The 21,246-nt window shown below is 33.3% G+C and overlaps 1 protein-coding gene across 4 annotated transcripts; it reads right to left on the bottom strand.

The window, feature by feature from the left end:
- Positions 1-10,180: 10,180 nt before the first annotated feature.
- Positions 10,181-16,539, bottom strand: LOC122579833 (sugar transporter ERD6-like 5). Of its 4 annotated transcripts, XM_043752071.1 has the most exons (19): positions 16,338-16,539; positions 15,775-15,837; positions 15,254-15,343; positions 15,071-15,130; positions 14,873-14,938; positions 14,579-14,644; positions 14,384-14,459; positions 14,133-14,197; positions 13,827-13,919; positions 13,616-13,693; positions 13,437-13,521; positions 13,131-13,174; positions 12,995-13,057; positions 12,727-12,786; positions 12,584-12,637; positions 12,247-12,306; positions 12,009-12,123; positions 10,535-10,595; positions 10,181-10,452 (listed from the first exon to the last, which is right to left on the bottom strand). In XM_043752071.1, the coding sequence occupies exons 1-19, from the start codon at positions 16,485-16,487 to the stop codon at positions 10,305-10,307; spliced, it is 1,497 nt and encodes a 498-aa protein (XP_043608006.1). In that variant the 5' UTR covers positions 16,488-16,539; the 3' UTR covers positions 10,181-10,304. The 4 variants fall into 4 exon arrangements, with proteins under 4 accessions (XP_043608006.1, XP_043608007.1, XP_043608008.1 ...); XM_043752072.1 differs by lacking the exon at positions 14,579-14,644; XM_043752073.1 differs by lacking the exon at positions 10,535-10,595 and having other exon boundaries at positions 10,181-10,432; positions 16,338-16,536.
- Positions 16,540-21,246: the final 4,707 nt, after the last annotated feature.

A 21,246-nucleotide genomic window follows, 5' to 3' on the forward strand; every position in this document is an offset into this window, starting at 1 on the left:
CAGTTCTAGAGAATGCCAGTAGCATTCTTGGGGAAATCTGGACTTCATCAGAAGTGGACACAAGGTTATCCAGATTTCTTAATAATTCTGGCACATAATATAAGGATTGCGTGTTGTTGTACTCTTCTCTGCCCAGAATTAGTATGAAACAAAGGGATAGAAATCACAAGAATGGGATACAAAGACCCCTGTTGCCTTTCAACTTAAACACCAGGCTTCTAAACAGGATGTTTGCGAAATCTACCCTCAGTCCATTCCATAGGCAGTATGCCATCTCTGCCTGGAAAGAGTTTATCTGGTCCAAACCACCAGAACTCCCACCTAAACTTTCCACCAAATGGACCATGAAGTACTTCCAGGATGGTGAAAGCCCTCTCATAGTGATTGATCCTTTGGTCTTCAGTGCATCTCCCTCCAAAACTTCTTTATTCCCCATGTCAAGGAAGACCTGACGGAAGTTGATATTAGGGGAAATCACCACTGGTGTCCCTCAATGTCTCAGTGGTGATGGTATACGGGACTGACCCATCCTTTAAAGAGAAGGAGATAGATGAGCAGTCATCAGAATTGGAAGCTGTGTACCAGAACTCGCACAAGTAGTCATGAAACAACTTGTTTGGGTTCAGAGAAAAGGCATCGCTGAGGGGAGAAATCCGAAGAAAGGATTGGATTTTCCCAATGAGAGAGTCAGCGGCCTGATGCCCTTGGAGAGATGCCATGGGATTATTTGGATTTAATTTTATCAATTTAGAACTAATGGGGGCACCAACAGCACGAGAAACATTTTCTGATGGAGTATACTCGACAGTGAGTAGATTCACATCATGGGAACGAGATGAAGAAGATGATGATTTAGGAGCCATTTGAGATATTGGATTTAGGGTTTTGGATTTAAAGAAGAAAGAGAGAAAGGGATCTCGAATTGTGAATGATTGGAAGAGTAAATGAAAGGAATTTAGAGTGAAGTAAATGAGAAAAGTATTTAGTAGGGGTATATATAGGTAATAAAACATTACCAAAATATATACGAAAAGATATTTTAATCCCCAAATTTTGAAATAGTTTGTAAAAATTGATTTTCAGTAATTTTGAGAATTCAAAAACATTTAATACCTCCCATCAAGCATTTAATGCTATGACGGCTGGTATTCCCACTCACCCATTAACTTCAACAATTCCCATAAAAAGTGTAGTAATATTAGCAAAAAGTCTTGACACGTAAGACATGTCAGGTGACGTTTGTGAGTGCGAGATAAACACTCGAGTAACATCACGTGTCACAAGTATCCACCAAGGAGAAGTCTGAACTGGTTCTGACGTTGTTGTGGCACGAACATCTGATCCAATCACCAGTTTCTATGGTACATTGAAACTGATGGAGGGATAGAATGAAGTGTCACTGGAGCTTTTCCTTAGTAAAACTGGTTCCAAGTCCTGATGACTGGAAACATCTCTTGGTGTATTGACTGATTGATGAACTTGATCAGATACACCAAAATCAACTGGGACAACTGGAGATAAATCAAGGCTTGGTCTTTTATTGATTGCTTCATTAGATTCATCGAATGTGACATGAATTGTCTCATGTACCTTTCGGAGTCTATAATTATAAACTCTATAGGCTTTTCTAATATCTGAATACCCCACGAAAACACCCTCGTTAGCCTTTGCATCAAACTTTCCTAACTGACTAGAATCATTTAAGATAAAAACTGGACAACCAAATACATGAAAATATCCAATATTTGGTTTGCGATTCCTGAGGACTTCATAGGCAGTCTTCCTATGTCTCTTGACATATACTGACCGATTTTGGGTATCGCAAGCAGTTGCCACAACTTCAGCCCAAAAACATGTGGGAAGACCCGATTCAGATAACATACTTCTGGCAGCTTCAATTAATGTGCGATTTTTCCCTTCAACCACACCATTTTGCTCTGGAGAACGAACTAATGAGAAGTTTTGAGAAATGCCAGTGTCAGTGCAAAATGATTCCAATTCTTTGTTGATGAATTCAGTTCCATTATCACTTCGCAACTGACAAACTTTCTTGGTATACTTGAGCTCAATTTTCTTGATGAGAGAGATAATTTCACCAGGTGCATCACTTTTTGATCTGATAAATACCACCCAACAATACCTGGTGTATTCATCAACAACAACTAAAGTGTATCTTTTACCAGCTTTAGTTTGAACATTCACTAGACCAAAAAGATCCATATGAAGCATGTGAAGAGGTTCAGTGATACTGAAGTTTTGTCTGGTCTTGAAACTGGCTCTTTTCTTCTTGCCCATCTCACACCCTGGACATGGCTTCTCCTTTTTAAAGGAAATTAAAGGTATCCCATCCACCAGTTGTTTTCTTGACAACTTGTTGATATTTTTGAAATTGAGGTGGGATAACCTTTTATGCCATAGCCAGTTGGTGTCCTCATCTGCCTTAGCATAGAAACAATGCTCTTTTGGAGCTGGTTTCATGTCCATTATGTACACATTCCCTTTCCTTGGTGCAATCATTACCACTTTCCAATCCTTGTTAAATATGGTGCCTTGAGCAATATCGAACAAAACCTTATATCCATCATCACAAAGCTGACTGACACTTATCAGGTTATATTTCAAACCATTAACAAATGCAACTTTTGTGAACTGGACCTGCCCATTGTCAACTACACCATATCCTTCAGTTTTCTCACTTCCATCATTACCAAATGTCACTGCCGGTCCATCTTGGATAGTGAACTCTTCAAGTAGGGGCTTACATCCGGTCATAGTCCGGCCAGCAGCGCTGTCTAGATACCAGATATTCTTCTTTCGATCGCCTACACCCAAGTAGATAATTAGTTATTTTTGTGAACCCATCTTTTCTTGATGGGTCCACCAGACTTCTCTTGAGAAGTCTCAGCAGATTTACTTTGGTTGGAAATGGAGGATTATTTCCAGCTTCAGGAGTAAAAACAATTGGTTTGACGGGAACAACAACATCTTCCTTTTTTATTCCAGATTTTGCTCCTTTTTGAGAAGATTGATTTTGTTTTTGCTTTTGCTTTAATGGAGGAGTTTTAACAACTTGTTTTTCAACTGAAGAAGACGAAGCTCCTTCCAGATTTTTTATTCTGGCAGTACAACTTTATACTTGCCTGGACAAATTTTGGATTTGACTCTCCAGTTTCAACAAAAAGTTGTTTTCTTCAGGCTGCTGGACCTTGGACTTGGGTTCAGCAAAATTTTGAGTCTTTGGAGTTTTGGGCTCTTTGGACTTTTGAGGTAAAGGATTATCACCAGTTTCCCTTTTAACTGGAGCTTTAACCTTCTTGGCTCCAGTTTTGACCTTAACAAGGGTGGTCTCAATGGATTCAGATTTGGCAATGTTAGAGGAGTCATAAGGAGTCTCAACTCTAACGGATTCTGGCATCTGGTGAATTGTGGGCAAAACAGTTGCCATCTGAAGATCACCAGATTTCCAGGAAGTTTTTTGAGCATCAATGGTTTTTGAAAAAGCGTCATAATTTTTACCAGATGCTTGTACCCAAGAATTGATAACCATGTGTTCTTTTTCAAGATCAAATTTTAGTTTTTGGTTATCTCTTTCCAATGCCTCATTTTTCAAATCTGACTCCTTGAGAGTCAACTGGACACTTTGCAAATCATTAATTTGACCTTTCATGTTGTTAAACTCAATTAAAACAGTTTCCAAGTATCTTTCACAGTCAGTTCTCATAGTTTCAACAAATAACAGGTCGTCATTTAATGATTCAACAATATCAAGTTTTAATTCTGTATCCAATTCAACATCATAATCTCTTACCTTCTTTAAAATGATGTCTACCCATCTTCCAGAAACAACATCATCTTTTACCACTGGTTGTTGATTTTCTAATGCCATGAAACACACATCTCTAATCTCTTCTTCATCATCAGATGAATTATCAGAGAGTTCCCACTTCCCTTCAGTTTGAGCCATCATGCACTTGTTCTTTTCTTTCTCTTTTTTTTGTTCAAGAGACATGAGAGCGATTTGGGCCTTAAGTTTCTTGTATTTGGCCTTATAATCATCAGTTTTAACAAAATTTGGGACAACAGGACCAGTTTGGTTGTTCATCTGACTAGATATACATTCCTTCATGAAATGACCTTTCTTACCACATTTGTAGCAGATAAGATTGGCCTCATCCAGAGAATTTGAACCGGAAGCATTATTGGACCCATTGAATCGATTAGATTTATGCTTGAACCTATTAAAGGTTTTAGCAATCATGGCTACCAGATCATCATCGTCAGTTTCCTCACAACCATTACTTAGATTTGTGGTTAGGCCAGAGTTCAGTAAGTTGTTTAACATCTCCTTCATAGAATGTAACTGGACATTCTCAGCAGACATTAAAGCAGCATAAGGTTGCCCAGTAAGGTTGGCAACCTTGGAACTCTGAGCATGGTTTAAAGCATCTTGCTCAGCCAATATTCTTGCAGCATCATTATCTTTAGTGAATCTGAAGGCTACATAAAGGGAAGCAAGAGTATGGTTGTGCAAGGTCTTACCTTGTCTTAAGACAAGAACCATGTGTGCCTATTTGGATGGCAAGACATCACAGAATTTCTCAAGAAGAATATCCTTATCCTTCTCCACTTCCAAGCCTCTAAGTTGATTAATTAGACCAGTAAATCTGGTGTAAGTACCAGTTAAACTTTCATTGGGAAGAGCAAAGAAGGATTCATACTTCTTGTTAAGAGCAACCTTTCTGGTGACAATGGTGTCATTTCCTCCTTCAAACTGGAGAACTAATTCATCCCACATGGATTTAGCACTGGGAAACAGCACAAGTGTTGGAATTAGTTCCTCGGGAACAGCAGCAAGGATCATGTTTTTCAGTCTGGTATCAAGATCAACCAGTCTGCGATCCTCGTTTGACCAATGTTTCTCAGACTTTTCCCTGGTACCTCTTCTCCCAGTAGGGTCAAGAAGAGGGCTAACACCACTGGACATGGGTATATATGGTCCATCTTTAAGGATTTTCAACATATACCTCTCTATCCCACCAAAATGCAAGAGCATTCTAGCTTTCCATGTACCAAAGGTCTCACCATTCCCATCGAATTTGGGAACTGGAGTGTTGGAGTAATGTACATGGACGTGGCTTGCTCCAGGAGTAGGAGGAGGATTAGTATTTAAAGGAGTAGTAACATTAGGATTAGATTCATTTGGACCAGAACCATTCTCACCTTCAGCAGCCGTCGAAGCAGACCTAGGTTATAGAATTGAAACAATTCAACATGCCTGCTCTGATACCACTTGTAAGTCCCAACTATTTCTAGATGGGTGCTGAAGACACCTCTATGTCAATGGTGAGTGTATTTTTCAAGTGTATTTTATTTATTGATTGTTAAATAAAATACAAGGTTGTTGCGGAACCAAGATAATACAAAGATGTAAATACAATTGATCTATACTTGGAAATTCTCTTAACAATCGAAACACTTAAAGTTGTGAAATGTTCCTTTTTGCGATTGAGAGAATATTGCACAAGTTCACCAATATTGCAGAATGTATGTGTTTGCAAAGTTGTTGAAATGCTTGGGCAAGGACCTCTATTTATAGTCGAAGTATGAGCATTGGGATCTCAACTTCGAAGTACAAATATGGTTGACAGCACACAAAAGTATTAGTAAATAATCCTTTGTGTGTGCTAAATAAAGTAGGACAAAAGGTTACTTTATTCAACCACTCTACATCTTTGCACTTTTATCCACAGACAAGATTATTGTCCGGTTAAAAGGATGTAGTGTAAAAGGTCCTCCTCGTGATCAGTGTAAAGCTTTGTAAAGGCATTTACACTGAAGGATCTCCAGTTGATTGATCTGGTGAAATGTCAACTGGGCTTCGCTTCCATTGTCATTTCCTTTCTTCCACTTGTTGTCTTCGACTTCAACTGGAAGGTCTTTAGATTTAAGTCTTCAGATTTAAGTTTTCAGATCTCAACTGGAGGAAGTCATCAGTTGCTTAAACTGTACAATGCAACTGGACTTCTAATATTTCGGACAATTCTTCATGCTCTCCAGATGCAGCTGGAGAGCTCCAGTTTATAGCCAAAACTGGACCTAACAGATATCGTGTGAAAATAAGAAATTTGTTCAAACACACTGTGATGTGAACTTAACACGGTGTGTTTTTTCAAAAAAAATAAAATATAAACACATTGTGTTACATTCAAATCAGAGTGTGTTTTGGTTAGTTTCTATTTTTCACGAAAATTTTAGTTTTTTAATGATCACAACTCTTCATTTTATAGATACTAATCGATTTATATTTATAATATATTTTTGTTTATTTAATTAGTTATTTACCTTTTTTTACCAAATTAGATATAGATTGTTAATTTATCAATTGTACGTATTTATCCATGTAGGTATTAATTTATCTTCTTTATCAATTTTAAATATCTTTGATTATACTAAAGCACAGTTGCTCTAATAACTTATCGACCAATCATAGCTCTCGATTTCTTGATGTTGACTATTGTTTTCAATTTTGACTTTAATTTACACTTTTTTTGTTTTCCATCACAAATTTACACTTTTTACCCCATCACAAATTTACACTTTTTACCCGATAACTTTAATATAATAAATAAATAAAAATAATTATATATATCCAATAGAATAATATCTAATATTTATCTAATAAAATAATAAGTAATATATATCCAATAATATGTTATATCATATATATATATATTTAATTAATTAAAAATAAATTAAACTTAATGTAAATATATTAAGATTTTAATAGTAAAAACAATTGAACTAATGACTTATTGACCAATCATATCGCTCGATTTCATCAAATTGACTCTCGCTGATGTCATCGTTTAGTTGTTTATATCATTTTATGTAATTAATACAAAACAATTAACTAAAATAATTATTTTTACAATGTTATTAAAATTGGTTTCTATCTACAAAGTCCAGTTTCACACACGAATAATTGTACATTGCAGTATCTCGAGTTAAGTCGAGAAGGGGCTTTAAGCTATTAATATGTGACAAAGATGAGAAAACAAAAAACACTACAACAAATTCCGTTCATGATAGAAGTCTTTCAAATGATGAAGGAGGGTATATGTTTCCATTTTTCTTCTATTACATTAGTTTTCTTTCTATTAGATTAACATTCTTGACATTTGAATTGAATACTTAGTATCTACTTATATCTTCAACTTTGAACTTATAAGTTTTTATGAGTTAGATGTAGTAATATTTAATATTAATAATGTCGTAAGTCTCGTGTCCAGTGTTGGACACGGGTCTAAAATCTAGTAATTTATTAATTGTAGGTAGTAATCATAGTAGCTAGGTAATTGACTTACCTATACATTATATTTATTTAACGAAACGCGTAACATGACCAGGTCAAACAGGGTACCCCCACCACCCACTATTAGCGGCGACATCGCCGCAATTAGTGGGTCCCACTGACAAACTGCAGAGCTTCAACGCGACCGTTTCACATGCCATGGACCCCACTATTTGCGGTGACGTCGCCACTAATAGTGGACCCCACTGACAGACTACATAGATTTAAACGCGCAGATCTCTTCCTTTCATCTATCTCTTCTTCTTCACACCTCCTCCGGGCCATCTATCCCCTCACCTTCTATATCAACAATCCGGCCACCCTGGCTTCCGGGCTCCATCTCCGGCTATTTTTGAGGCAATATATCCTTTTTATTTGCATAATCCAGCCATCTATCCCCTCATCCTCCTTATCAACAATCCTATTTGTTTGTCCCACGTTTTCCGGCATCCCGACCTCCATTCAGACGCGGTATTAGCGGCGACTGTTTTCCGGCGAATAAGTTATCCGGCGAACCAGTTTTACGGCGAACGATTTTTCCGACGATATCCGGCGAACCAGTTTTCTGGCGACCCAGTTTTTCCGGTTTTCCGACTACCCATTTTTCCGATGAACCAGTTTTCAGACGAGATAACACTCATTTACCTTTTAAATTGTTGTTTTTATTTTAATATATAAAAATGTTATAATATATATATTTGTTATAAAAATTATTAGTTATAGAAAATAAATGCTAGAAAATATATGTTTGTTAGAAAATATATGTTGAAAAAAAATGTTAGAAAATATTAGTTATAGAAATGTTATAGTTTAATGTTATAAAATATATGTTTGTTATAGAAAATATATGTTAGAAAATAAGTGTTAGAAAATATATGTTAGAAAATATTAGTTAAAGAAATGTTATAGTATTATAGTTAGGAAATATATTTTTGTTAGTTTGATTGTAAGAACTTTGTAGAAATGATTGTTAGAAAGGTTATGTTATTATAGTTAGAAATGATATGATTCTTAGAAATTAATTGATTTTTAGGAATTATTGGTAGTTAGAATTATTGTTTAAAATGTTATATTATTATAGTTAAAAATCATATGATTGTTAGAAAATTTATGGTTATTGTTAATATGATTGTTAGTATTATGTTAGAAAACACTTGTTAGTATGATTGTAATTGTTAATATAGTTGTTAGTAGGTTAATATTAATGTTAGAAAAGAAGGTTTGAAAAATAAGTTGCAAAAATGTGGTCATTTTAGGTATAATAAGTTTGAAAAACAATTTTGTGTCCAAAATATGTTAATTTAATTTACGCCTATTTTTTTACATTTATGATTGTTTTTATTATTTTATAAGTTGTGTATAACTTATGACTAGAGCATAACCCAACTCCATTGTTGTTCTTTGAGTCCACTCCGTCAATTCTTCAACGGAACCGAACACCTCATCGGTTTCTAAGTCCCCAGCTTCGCATTCAAATTCACCGTCTGCATCATGTTGCTCAAACACATTATCCGGCACTTCAATACGTACGTTTTCTGGGTCTACCCAAATATCCTCCAAACTATCTATCTGAAACAATTCAAGTAAACATCTAGTTCATTAACTATTCATAATATACACATATGTATAATATCTATATTTATATTCATAATATTTATATACAGACGTATACGTCAATATATATGTGCTAAATATAATTGGAAGATGGCTTTGAAAACGAAATTTGTAAATGAAAACGACTGAAAACGAAAGTTATGCGTATGAAAACTAAAAGATTGAAAACGAAAGTTATGCGTATGGACCGCTACGAAATATACAATTTATACTGCAGAATCAAGATGGGCTAACATACTCTGGCCAACTACCGAATTATTTCAGAAAGGGTTGCCATACTCTTATCCTATCAATGGAGAATAACTGTGAATTGTCAAAGAGGCCCCACTATTAGCGGCGACGTCGCCGCTAATACCTCTGACGTGGCGACCTTTTGTCAGTCAATGTTGCAGGTGCCAGGGGACCCACTATTTGCGGCGACATCGCCGCTAATAGTCTGGTGGGGTTGACCGTTGACCTGGTGGTGTTACTCTGTGTCTTATTTAATAATGCGATAATTTGATGATCTATTTGTTAAATTGTTATTATATGATATAAATTAAAATTATAACATCATCAAACTTTTATTTGATAGAATCGAACCTTATGATTGGTTAATAAGCTATTATGTCATTTGTCTTTTATTAGTCGGAAGTCGAAACTTTGTCAGGGCCCCAACCATCTAGCAATAGAGTTTCATTTTTTGTGTTTGCAGCTCAAAACCAGCTTATATCACCGGGCTCAAGACTGAACTAAATTCACACGGCCCCAACACTGAACTAGATAATACACACACACGATTAAAGCAACACTGAACTAGATAATACAACACGACTGCCCAACTTGAACGGTTGAAGCATAAAAGCCTGTGAGCAAATCGGTAACAGTCAGTATAGCTGCGCGTGTGAGCAAATCTCCTAAATTACTTTTCCAAACCGAAGAGGCTAAATCCGTGCCTTTCTTTTCCAAAGTGAAGAGACTAATGAACTAACCGATAAGACCATTGACAGTGGTCTAAGAATTGTACAAATATTACATCTTCGACTGTTGGTACTTGGGTTATCTTTGTTTTTTTACACAAGTAGTTTTCATTGATAATAAAACAATTTACAATGAATATAACATACAAAACGTAACACAAGAACTGTACGTATTAAATGAATAATAGCAATATTTATCTGACTGTTTAGAAGATAAAAGCTTAATTACTTGGTTCACATGAATGATCGATCAGTCTTAGCATAGTAAAATTGATATGTTAACATTAAAATTATAGCTCCAGATTGGACATAATTCGAGCATATATATATGAGATTTTGTCTAGTATGTACAAGCAATATTTGTAAACTAGAAGACTACCTTAGTTCAACGTAACTGGGTTCATGGATGCTTGTATATCTTCTAGTGTCCGGCCCTTGGTCTCTGGTACTAACTTAGCAACGAATATAACCGTCAAGCAGCATATAGCTGCAAACATGAAAAAGGTTCCTGGGATGGAAATAGATAACTATATCAAGACAATGAGTAGCCTACGAGAATTCAGATACAACAACAGTCGTATACAAGTAAAATAAGATAGCTTGCTAACTCCTATATATTGTAGCAGATATGTAGCAGACTAGCAGATAAGATATCTTTTGTCTCGTGCAACCTAATTACAGAATTACTAATCGTGATGGCAAATACTGAAGTACATTTCTTAATGTTAATTAAGGTTAAATGTGTGAGAAAATTAGTTGGAGGATAGATGTTCAACATCTCAACCCTTTAATCCCAAACTTCTGTAGGATCAAGAAACCAACTTAAATAGTTGATTGGTGCGTTAGTCACATTTTACAATGACTAAACCGTTATAATATGAAAGTGACAACTTAATATAAGGCCAATCAATATCTAAGCCATATTAGAGTGACAAACTAAATATAAGGGCAATCAAATATCTAAGCTGCATTTAGTTCGTAAATGTCTGTGAGTGGGAGACTTGTGTTATACCGGTGGCAAAATGGGTGGGTTGGGTAGCGGATGCAAAAAATCAAGTGAAATGGGTTGGTATATATCAGGGGCGGAGCCAGGACTTTGAGTTGGCGGGGACCGAGTGATGATATAAACTCCTAATATTTTTAACGAAGTTGGTTTGTAGTTGAAGAATGTGGCATTATTTTGTCTTTTCAATTTACACATCTACATGCCCGGGTGCATATATCGTTATAGTTGTGAGAATAGTTGTTAGTTGTGACTTATATGTTAAATCATTTTGTAAATTTTTTAATCTACACTAGTATCGTAATATCGTAAAAGTTTTATAAATAAAATTCCATGACAAAAACATATAATGTTTTAATGAAAAACTTTTAGTAAAAAAAAATAAAAAGAAAAGAAACAGCTAAATGCATGTTTTAGAAGTATTACTTGATTTATTTCTTTTTGTTATTAAAAACTATCTAACTTGTTATTAATAACTCTAATAAGAACAATAATTTTTATTTGAGAAAGTATTTATTTCTTAACATAATATATTTTCTTAATTATTATATTTATAAAGCTAAACGAATATAATTCTTGGTTTTTTTTTTCTCCGAAAACAAATACTAGTGATATCTAAACATAGTTTAATATACGAGTAATATGTACAGTTTCAGATGCTTTTGGCTGCTTAAAGTTGAGGCTAAAGTGGTGTAATATAAAATATAAGGTTTAAACTGTATTTTTATCAATACTTAAGGGTCTTACTAATAAGGAATAAAAAGATGTCTTTTTCCTCACTGAGTTACTTTCTTCCATTAACAAATACATCTCCATTTCAAAAAGAAAAAGAAAACAAACGCATATCAGACTTAAAAGAGAGAATTTCATTTGCACCCATATGAGTCATTAGGGGGACCAAGCACCCCCCTCTCCCTCCGCCACTGGTGTATATATTATGAGTTGGATTGATCTATAGATACCATTTTTGTCCCTTTTTTAGTATTTAACAAATAACCAATGTAATAGTTGACTCTACTTGTCAGTTCAAACCAGTTGCGTGTGCGTGTGTGTGTCAGAGAGAGAGAGAGAGAGAGAGAACCTTCAGTACTGAACTCCATCAGGAAGTTAAAAGAATATGAAACGACCCAAGAACCAAACCAGTTAATTACCGTCACCAAGCTACCAGCTGAACCCTTAATATTTATTGGAAAAATCTGAAATAAATAAACAAGATGCTTCGCTGAGATACTATATAAAGAGCTACAGCTACTATCATCTGCATTAGGTTTACTCATGTGAATCTTTATTACAAATATTAAGCTCGGTGAAAACCATACCTCGGACATAATGACCCATGGAATCCCTCCCATGCCCAACGAAAAAGATCCAGAAAATACCTGGTTCAATGGTATTATGTTAAATAATTCAGTTGGTACTTGGTACTAATAAAGACAATAGAACATGATCACAAAGTTGATGCACAACAGTATAAAATCTCGAGATACATAATGTTAATGAGAAGATAAACACCGATGAATTAAGAAAAGTTGATTGAGAAGATTGTAGTGACTATTGTTTTGTCTAAAGAGTTGATAACTGATTTAAGAAGCAACAAAAGGCTTCTTAAGCACATGCTATTTAGAAATAAAATTGACCGATGTTAGAATGCATCACCAATATTCCAACCAGTGCCAGAATGGGGCTTATCCCTATATTCTGTTGAAGGTCCTGCAGCCACAAATTAGAACTTTTTTATTTATTTTGATTTACACCAAGATATATAAAGTGTAAACAAAATTTCAAATGGACAAACAAACCTGTATCAAGAACGATATGCCCAAGAGGAGACAGCCTAAACAAGTACCAGCAGCAGAAACCTTAACAAAAATATATTATATCTGTCAAATTATTAACAGATTTAACTGTAAATGGTATGATAAACAAAGAAAATATATGATGCATCCAGTTTAGTTTCTACTATTGAAGAACTAGTTTTCTTGTTTTACAAAATTGACTACACCTAAACATAAATTAATCTATGCAGATACATAATAGTGATTTGTGAAAGAAGTATATAACTTGTACCATTAGCAGTGGCCGTCTTCCTGAAACATCCATCAAGAGGACACCCAATAAGGTAGATGGAACCTGCAGACACAATCCAATAATCATAAAAAACTGCAAAAACTAAACATGACAAATAATTGGGAGTATGAGCAACCTGAATGATAACCATTGCTATTGATCCGGTGCTACTTGAATAACCTGTAAGAAACAACTGTGTCAGCATCTTTTCTTGACCCAATATTAAACTGGGCATTTTCAATCAATTTAGTTATCACCTGGTTGATTAAGGTTATGGTTTAATCAACAACTTTTTAAATGGGTAATCAATGTAAAAAACAAAAGGGTCAAATGGCTCAAACAGATCAAACAAGTTGAAGGTAGCCCAAAGTGTATTTTAATGAATAAAATCTCCTAAATCATTTGTTTCTTTGGAAAGACAATATCCAATTGAGGTCTTTACCAGCAGATATAAAGATAGAACTCGCATAAAACGCAATAGCATTCACACCTCCGAATTGCTGCAATACCATAAGTCCAACTCCAACCTAAAACAGAACTATCACTGAATGAATTGAAGATTGAAACCATGAAAATTTGACAGATAGGGGCATGATATAACACTAGCTATGGAAGACTCACAATGAGTGACTTGGCATATTCGGGTTGGAATAAATCAAATACTCTAGCTTCCGACAGATGAAGTGTTTCTGTATAATCCTGTATCATAAGATGAGTGCCCCATTTTCATCATAATTCTTCAAGTATAAACTAAACTTCTATTCCATTATCTTTCCCAAATTAGAATAACTTATCATTAAAAAGAATTCAAATGATTTAATGAAGACGTTACTCTGATTTCTGCTGCTTCTACAGAGATATCTACGTTCTCTCCCCTAAGTCGATGTAGAGCAGATTCACAGTCTTTCCACATGCCAAGTTTTGCCTAAAAAAAGATAATTATATTCTTTGTGTTAGATTTCATTGCCTTCAATTTCTTTCAGTATGCCATGTATGAAAGAGACAAAAAGCTTATAAGCATTTAAAAATTGTGTTTCAATTTATTATACTTTGAAATCATATCAACAATAAAACTCAAGCATATACATAGAAAGTATTGTTATAATCCATAGTACTCTCATACAAGTGAATAACTCACCAGCCATCTAGGAGATTCAGGAATGAAGAACAAGCCTATAGCCTGTAGTAGACATGGAATGGTTCCTGCAAAAATGTACAGAATATGGTCAAAATCTGTTTCAGCTCAACCAATCTTGGCACCATTCCAAATAAATACTAGTTTTGACTCATACTCAACCCACCGGTTTTCCACCTCTACAAAATATCAATTTGATTAGAATAAAAAAAAATTTAAATGTAGAAATCATTGAGCTTCATAATTTTTTTTACCAATTAGAGCTAGTGTGCGCCAAGGAATAACAATGCCAATAAGCCACATTACAGAAACTCCAATGCATATCATCAACTGTAAATGGTACTCAATACAGTCAGGCATTCTGAGATTTATTTGAACTACAAAAGTTAAAGATTTACCACATGGAGATTATCTCAAACACCCAGAAAAGCTGTAAAGTTTGCTACTACCTGATTGACAGTGGTAAATGCTCCACGAAGGTTTTGAGGTGTTATTTCTGCTATGTAAACTGGTACCTGTGTGGGGGTTTAAAACTGAGACCTTTCTGATGTGAAAGAATAGGAAAAATTTTGTTACGGGTGTTCAAGTGTAGGCTAACCATACATAAAGTTTCAGAAGATTGGCTAGAGATAAATCAAATGTGGTTCTATGCTACATTTCCTTATTAGTGATCTAATAATTTCAAATACTGGCCAAGTTTCCTAAGAACTAGCGTAACATAATGAAGAATATCTTGCAACTACCACATAGGAGAGAACCCCAATTCCGTATCCTAACGAAAGTCTCCCAGCATCAAGCAACCATGAAACCTATTAAATGCAGTTACAAAACCAAAAGGATGTGACGAACTTCGGAAAAAGCCATCATATAATCTATACAAATCAGCAAACATAGAAAATGTTCTCAAAGTCTTAAAATTTTTTACAGGGTTAGAGAGTTGCCTTTGAATATATAACTGCTAACCACCCAAACAGACAGAACATTTCAGAAAGTCCCATGGTCTGCATATTACATTAAACGCAAGGGTGAGCCAACTTAATAACAAGAAATTAAAACCTGACTACAACAAGTTACATGTGAAGAAAAATGGAATGAGTAGTAGTAATAGTGGCAGGATGGTTTACCATCCTTCGTCCCAGTTTATCAGCTATTTTTCCACTCAATACCGCACCTATCATTGCTCCAATCGTCAATATTGAACCAAAAACTGAGTACTGCAAGTAATGATGTAAATAAGATGGATAAATTGAAGCACAAACCAAACGATTTATTAAAAGCTCTATAACCCGGCAGTTTGAACTGTGTTTAAAAGGTTATACTTTTTTACATTAATACTTCATCTGTTGTATTTTAAGGGAAAAAAAAAAGACTTATATCTGTTATGTTTCTGGTCAACCCCAAGCCCGCACTTACAAAAAGTTACTTACTTTGCCTCATACCCAACCCATTTACCAATCTCTAGGTGGCCGGGTAATGGGTTTGAAAAAGATCACGTGGTGCAGTTAGGATGCATACATTTGAGCCAAAGACTCATCATCCTTCCAGGGTAACCAATTAAAACATAGAAAACCTCCTCCATTTGAATCGTTTTTGCTTTATTAATGAATGTGGGCCAAAAGGAGTTGGTGCACAAATATGGGACTACCTCTTCTAACGATAGGCCAAGATCATCCATAATTCCGGTCTCAGCTGGAGATGAAAACCCAACCTGTGTATTAACAACGTGCACACCTTATATAGATTAGCGTTCACGGGAAATTAAGCTTGTTTGTTATTTTGCATTATTATGACCATGGAGGATGCCAATTCCCTAATTGAAGGTACACAAAAAGTATGAGTAGTCTATATACACAAAAAAATGCTCTTAATTATACTAAAACCAAGTGGTAAAACAAGTCATGATCGAATACTAATATACGGATCGAGTATGTTAAAGCCTGGCTAGTTAATAACCATCTTCAAAATTAAAAGACATAAACTCTCCAAATACCATATATATAAAAGACTCAATTCCATGTTTGTTTTTCTTATATTTGAATATGTTTTGTTTACATATGACAGTTGACATAAATAACAAATGATTTGAGAGCTAACAAAAATCTAAAACAAGTGTTAATAAGCTAGATTAAGTTTTATTTTGGAATGTAAATTGCTATATTAACAATATGATAAAGAGACAGAGAGATAGAAAGGGAGAAGGATACAGACAGCAGAACCGAATACGAAAGATCCACAGACAGCAACCAAAGTGCTAAACACGACCACAACCGTAGTAGTCGAAGATGAAGAAGGCGGGTCACTACTGTCCATTGGGGTAAGCAATAGGCTTTTCGCAGTACTCGGACTACCATCTTCCATATCTCACTTTGTCACTATGCGTGTGTGTCAGTGTGTGTGTGTTTGATATATATATATATATATATATAAATATACAAAAAAATAAAATTGAGATATGAGATAAAGGAAGGAAGGAAGGAAGGAGACAAGTTTAGGCCAAGGTATTGAAATTGATATGATGATAGAGATAGCGCGCTGTAAATAGTTGATGGTATCACCAGGAAAAAAAAAAACAAGTCAAAAACTATATTTCAAATATTTACCACTCAAATTATTGGATGGTTTCCGCAGGTGAGTCAAAGTTATTTAGGAGGGAAGGCTTATCATGGCTTGATTAGTAAAATTATGACATATTTTATCAAGTTTATTTATTTATTTTTTTAACTTTGTTAGATGTAACAAAGTTGACTAAAATGTTATCGTCAGTTTACCAGTTTGGAACGGTAACTTGTTCTCAAATGATATATTATCAATCCGTTAACTTTCTTTTGTGAATGATTGATGATACATAAGTGGTTCATAACTTTAGTTTAAAAAATCTTTTTAATTTGAAGCTTTTTATATGAACAAGTACATCATTTAGTCATTCTCATTCTGTTTACATCATTTAGTCATTCTCATTCACAACTAAGCTAAACGATATAATTTATTAAAAAATTAAATTAATTTTTCTTTTTTATACCCACCTAACTGGCCCAACTAAACAAAATTTTTAACAACTCAACCAAAACTATTTTTTATTATATATTATGTTCTTGATTAATATTTCTTTTATATAAAATTGATTTAAAATATTAGAAATACTATTTCCATTCAGCATATTAAGTTATCTGTCATAATTACACATAAAAATTTTCTTTTTATGCACTTTATTAGATTCAATATATAAAGTAGACTTTAAATTAATAAAGCATGTAAAAGTTAAAATTCTAATATTGTCACCCTTAAATTAATAAAACAAATAAAATATAAAATAGGAAACAAATAAAGACACAACGTGTAACTCTTTGGAAGCAAAAGTTTAAATTTATCGTCCAAACATTAGTTAAAAATATTATACTAAAAATGACGATCCCTAACCAAAAAAAACTAAGATCGAGGGTATTTGAGATTATATTATAAAATCATTATTTAATTATTACGTTCTTAAAACGCATATAATCCAAAAACAATATATATTTGTATGAAAAAGTGATTATTTGTTATGAAAACGCAGTTTTGAAGAAACATGTACATACATGCTTTTTCAAAACGCAATTTTGAAAACGCATAATATGTTTTCAAAACGCAAAGATTGTGTTGTAATCGCAATATCAAATACCCTCTAAATCGTGTAATATCGTGCATTGCTAATGATTTTGACATTGTAAATTCTAATCTCTTTCTTAACTTTATTTTAAAAAATTAATAAAAAAAACTATCTTTTACAAACTTATTGAAATTAAAGTTAAAGTTTTCGACACCATATATAAGTAAGACGGAGAAAATGTATTTATGTTGTTGTTCAAATCTTTTTGACAACTTCAAGTAACAAAATTAAACTTTAGTTCATCATTAGATGATTAAATAAATAACACATTAATTTTCATCCAACTTTCAGTACTATTAACTAGATTTTTACTCAACTTTTATTTTTATTTTTATTTTTTTTTTTTATTCAAAGTAAAAAGTTGGGTTTACATTGACATAGTCAATGTACCAACAGTCCAACATACACGGGTTTTGGGTCTTACCGTCTTTGACGGTGTATGGGGAGGTTAAAATGTAGACAGTCTTACACCTACTAAAAGTAGAGAGACTGGTTCCAGGTTCTACCAAAGGTAGAAGGGAACCTCCAGCCTTGCTAGACATGAGGATCGAACCCATGACCTCTATTTTTAGAGGCAACGGTTTCAACCACTGATTTAACCCAGTTAGTTAATGTACCAAGATACCAACCCCCAATATGTCGGCACCATGATCACACAATTGTGTGAAAGATTTGGTTCTCATTTTACACATCCATATTCGATCATACCACGTATCCTAGTCGATAATGTTTTCAAATGTGCCCATCTGGATACCTTCGGAACTTTCTTAATTTTTTGAATAGAGTAGTTTTACGAGATGGTTGGTAAGGTGGAATTTAAAGAGAGAAAGAGAATGAAAATAAGTGGAATATGAGAAATGAAAATATTTATTCTTTTTACTTTTTATAAAATTTCAGAAATAACACCTAAAAATAACGACAATTCTATTTCAGAAATAATTAGGAGGCCTAAAAATAACACCTAAAAATTAACCTAACAATAAGCCCATTAATAAAGTAATGTTATTCCTACTATGCCCTTATCTTCAACATCTAAATCTTTTCTTCGACTATAATTTGCATATACTATACAGATATCTTGCTTCCATATTAAATGCCCTTCGACATATCTATCTATATTATACGACTATAATATATAATCCTCCATGTAAGTCGACCTTCTTCTTACACTAATGATCATTCAAAAGGTTGTATTAATAATTATTATATTTTATTTCTTTCTGATTGTATATATTTAAGTTTTTTTATGTTGTAAATACAATTATTAAATTGAAGCCATTTATTGTGATATGATCATTGTAAACAGATGATACATATCTGTATTCGAGATTTCGAGAGCACCATGGACACAATTTATTTTTTATCTACTTTTCCTTATTGAATTTTGATATATAACGAGTTTGTTTTAATTACTGTACTTGTTTGATTATAGTTATTAATAATTTGATATCGTGTTCTACCTACTGGCCGAATGTTAATGTAACGTTGTTAATCTAATGATATTGTCAATCTTTTAATTTATAAATCATTAAATCAATACGAAAAACTGTTAACTAAATGGATAAATTAATAATAAGAAGAAAGAAAAGAAAGTGGCGTACCTCAGCATTAGGGGTAAGGTGGGAAGAGACTTATTTATTTTTTTAATTAAATAGTGATATGTACACATGTCAATATGTTAATGGTTAGGCTAATTAGTAGGTATATAACTCATTCTATTTTACTTGTATTGCCAAATTATATACATGTCTGCATGAAATGCATGACTTTTATTAACCTACCCATGCAAATGTGAAAAGTAAGAACCGAACCAAAGTAGATTCTCTCATAGACCAACAGGAATCCAGAATAGATTTACTCTTGAGAAACAATTTGTCAACTATATGGGTCGTTCACCTAATGGTTTGATAGAATATCTTTTCATCTTAATCAAAAAATGATTTTAATCAAAAAAGTAATAAAGGCTCTACAAGTAGGAAAACCAGAATTTCTTGAATCTATGAAAAAGAATACAAAAGTCAAACAAATACCCGGAACTAATATAGCTTAGGAAATAATAAAATCTGGAGAAATTTTTTTTATTTATTAGACATAAAAAAATATCACATGATTGAAAATCTACTTGAAAAAGTATGTTCTTAAAATCCAATAGATACAGTGAAATCAAAAAATTGGATGAAAGCTTCTATTAATTTAATAGATCCGAAAACTATCATTAGGGTAAAACCTACGATATATAGTCCTCAGGATGGAGAAGAATTTAGTAAACAAATCAAAGAACTTCTTGATTTAAAACTAATCAAATCAAGCAAATCTCCTCATATGTCTCCTGCATTTTTAGTTGAAAATGAAGCAGAAAAGAGAATGGGTAAAAAACGAATGGTTGTTAACTATAAGTCAGTTAATAATGTCACTATTAGCGATAGTCATAATCTTCCTTGTATGCAAGAATTACTAACCCTTTAGGAGGAAAAACCATATTTTCTACTTTTGATTACAAAAGTGGATTTTGGCAGGTATTGCTAGATGAAAAATCTCAGTTATTGACAGCATTCACATGTCCAGATGGTCATTATCAATGGAAGGTAGTTCCTTTTGGATTAAAACAAGTACCTAGCATATTTCAAAGACATATGTAAAATGCTTTAAGAGGATTAGAAAGTTATTGCACCGTCTATGTAGACGATATTGTAGTTTTCTCAAATTCAGAAGAAAAACATTATTTTCAAGTTTTATTAGTCTTAAAAACAATTGAAAAATATTGGATCATTCTTTAAAAAAAGAAAGCAAATCTTTTTAAAACAAAGAAACTTTTTGGGTCTTTGAAATTGACCAAGGAACTCATTGTCCACAAAAACACATCTTGGAAAATTTACATAAATTTTCAGATACTATTGAAGACAAAAAAAAACATCTTCAAAGATTTCTAGGCGTATTAACATATGTTGGAGATATATTCCAAAGCTAGCTGAGCTTAGAAAACCTTTACAAACAAAATTGAAAAAAGATTATGTATGAGAATGAAAACAATCTGATACTGATTATATAAAGATAAAGAAAAATATAGTTAGTTTTCCAAAACTTTATCTCCCACAAAAAAAAGATTATCTTATTATAGAAACAGATGCTTCTAATGATTTTTGAGGTGAAATTTTAAAAATGAAAACCGCAGAAAAAGAAGAAGTATGCAAATATACTTCAGGAAACTTCAAACAAGCCAAAAGAAATTACCATAGTAGCGAGAAAGAATTACATGCGGTAAAAAAAAATTATTATTTCAAATTTTTTTATTTATTTAACTCCAGTTTAATTTTTAGTAAGAATGGATAACAAAAACTTTACTTATTTCCTTAAAACAAAAATTTCCGAAGATAATAAACAAGGACGTCTTGTCAGATGGTAAATGTGGTTTTCAAGATATTCCTTTGTAAGTAAACATCTTGAAGGGACAAAAAAATGTACTAATTGATT

The sequence above is a fragment of the Erigeron canadensis genome, chromosome 8 (assembly GCF_010389155.1).
Source record: "Erigeron canadensis isolate Cc75 chromosome 8, C_canadensis_v1, whole genome shotgun sequence".
Lineage (NCBI taxonomy): Eukaryota > Viridiplantae > Streptophyta > Magnoliopsida > Asterales > Asteraceae > Erigeron > Erigeron canadensis.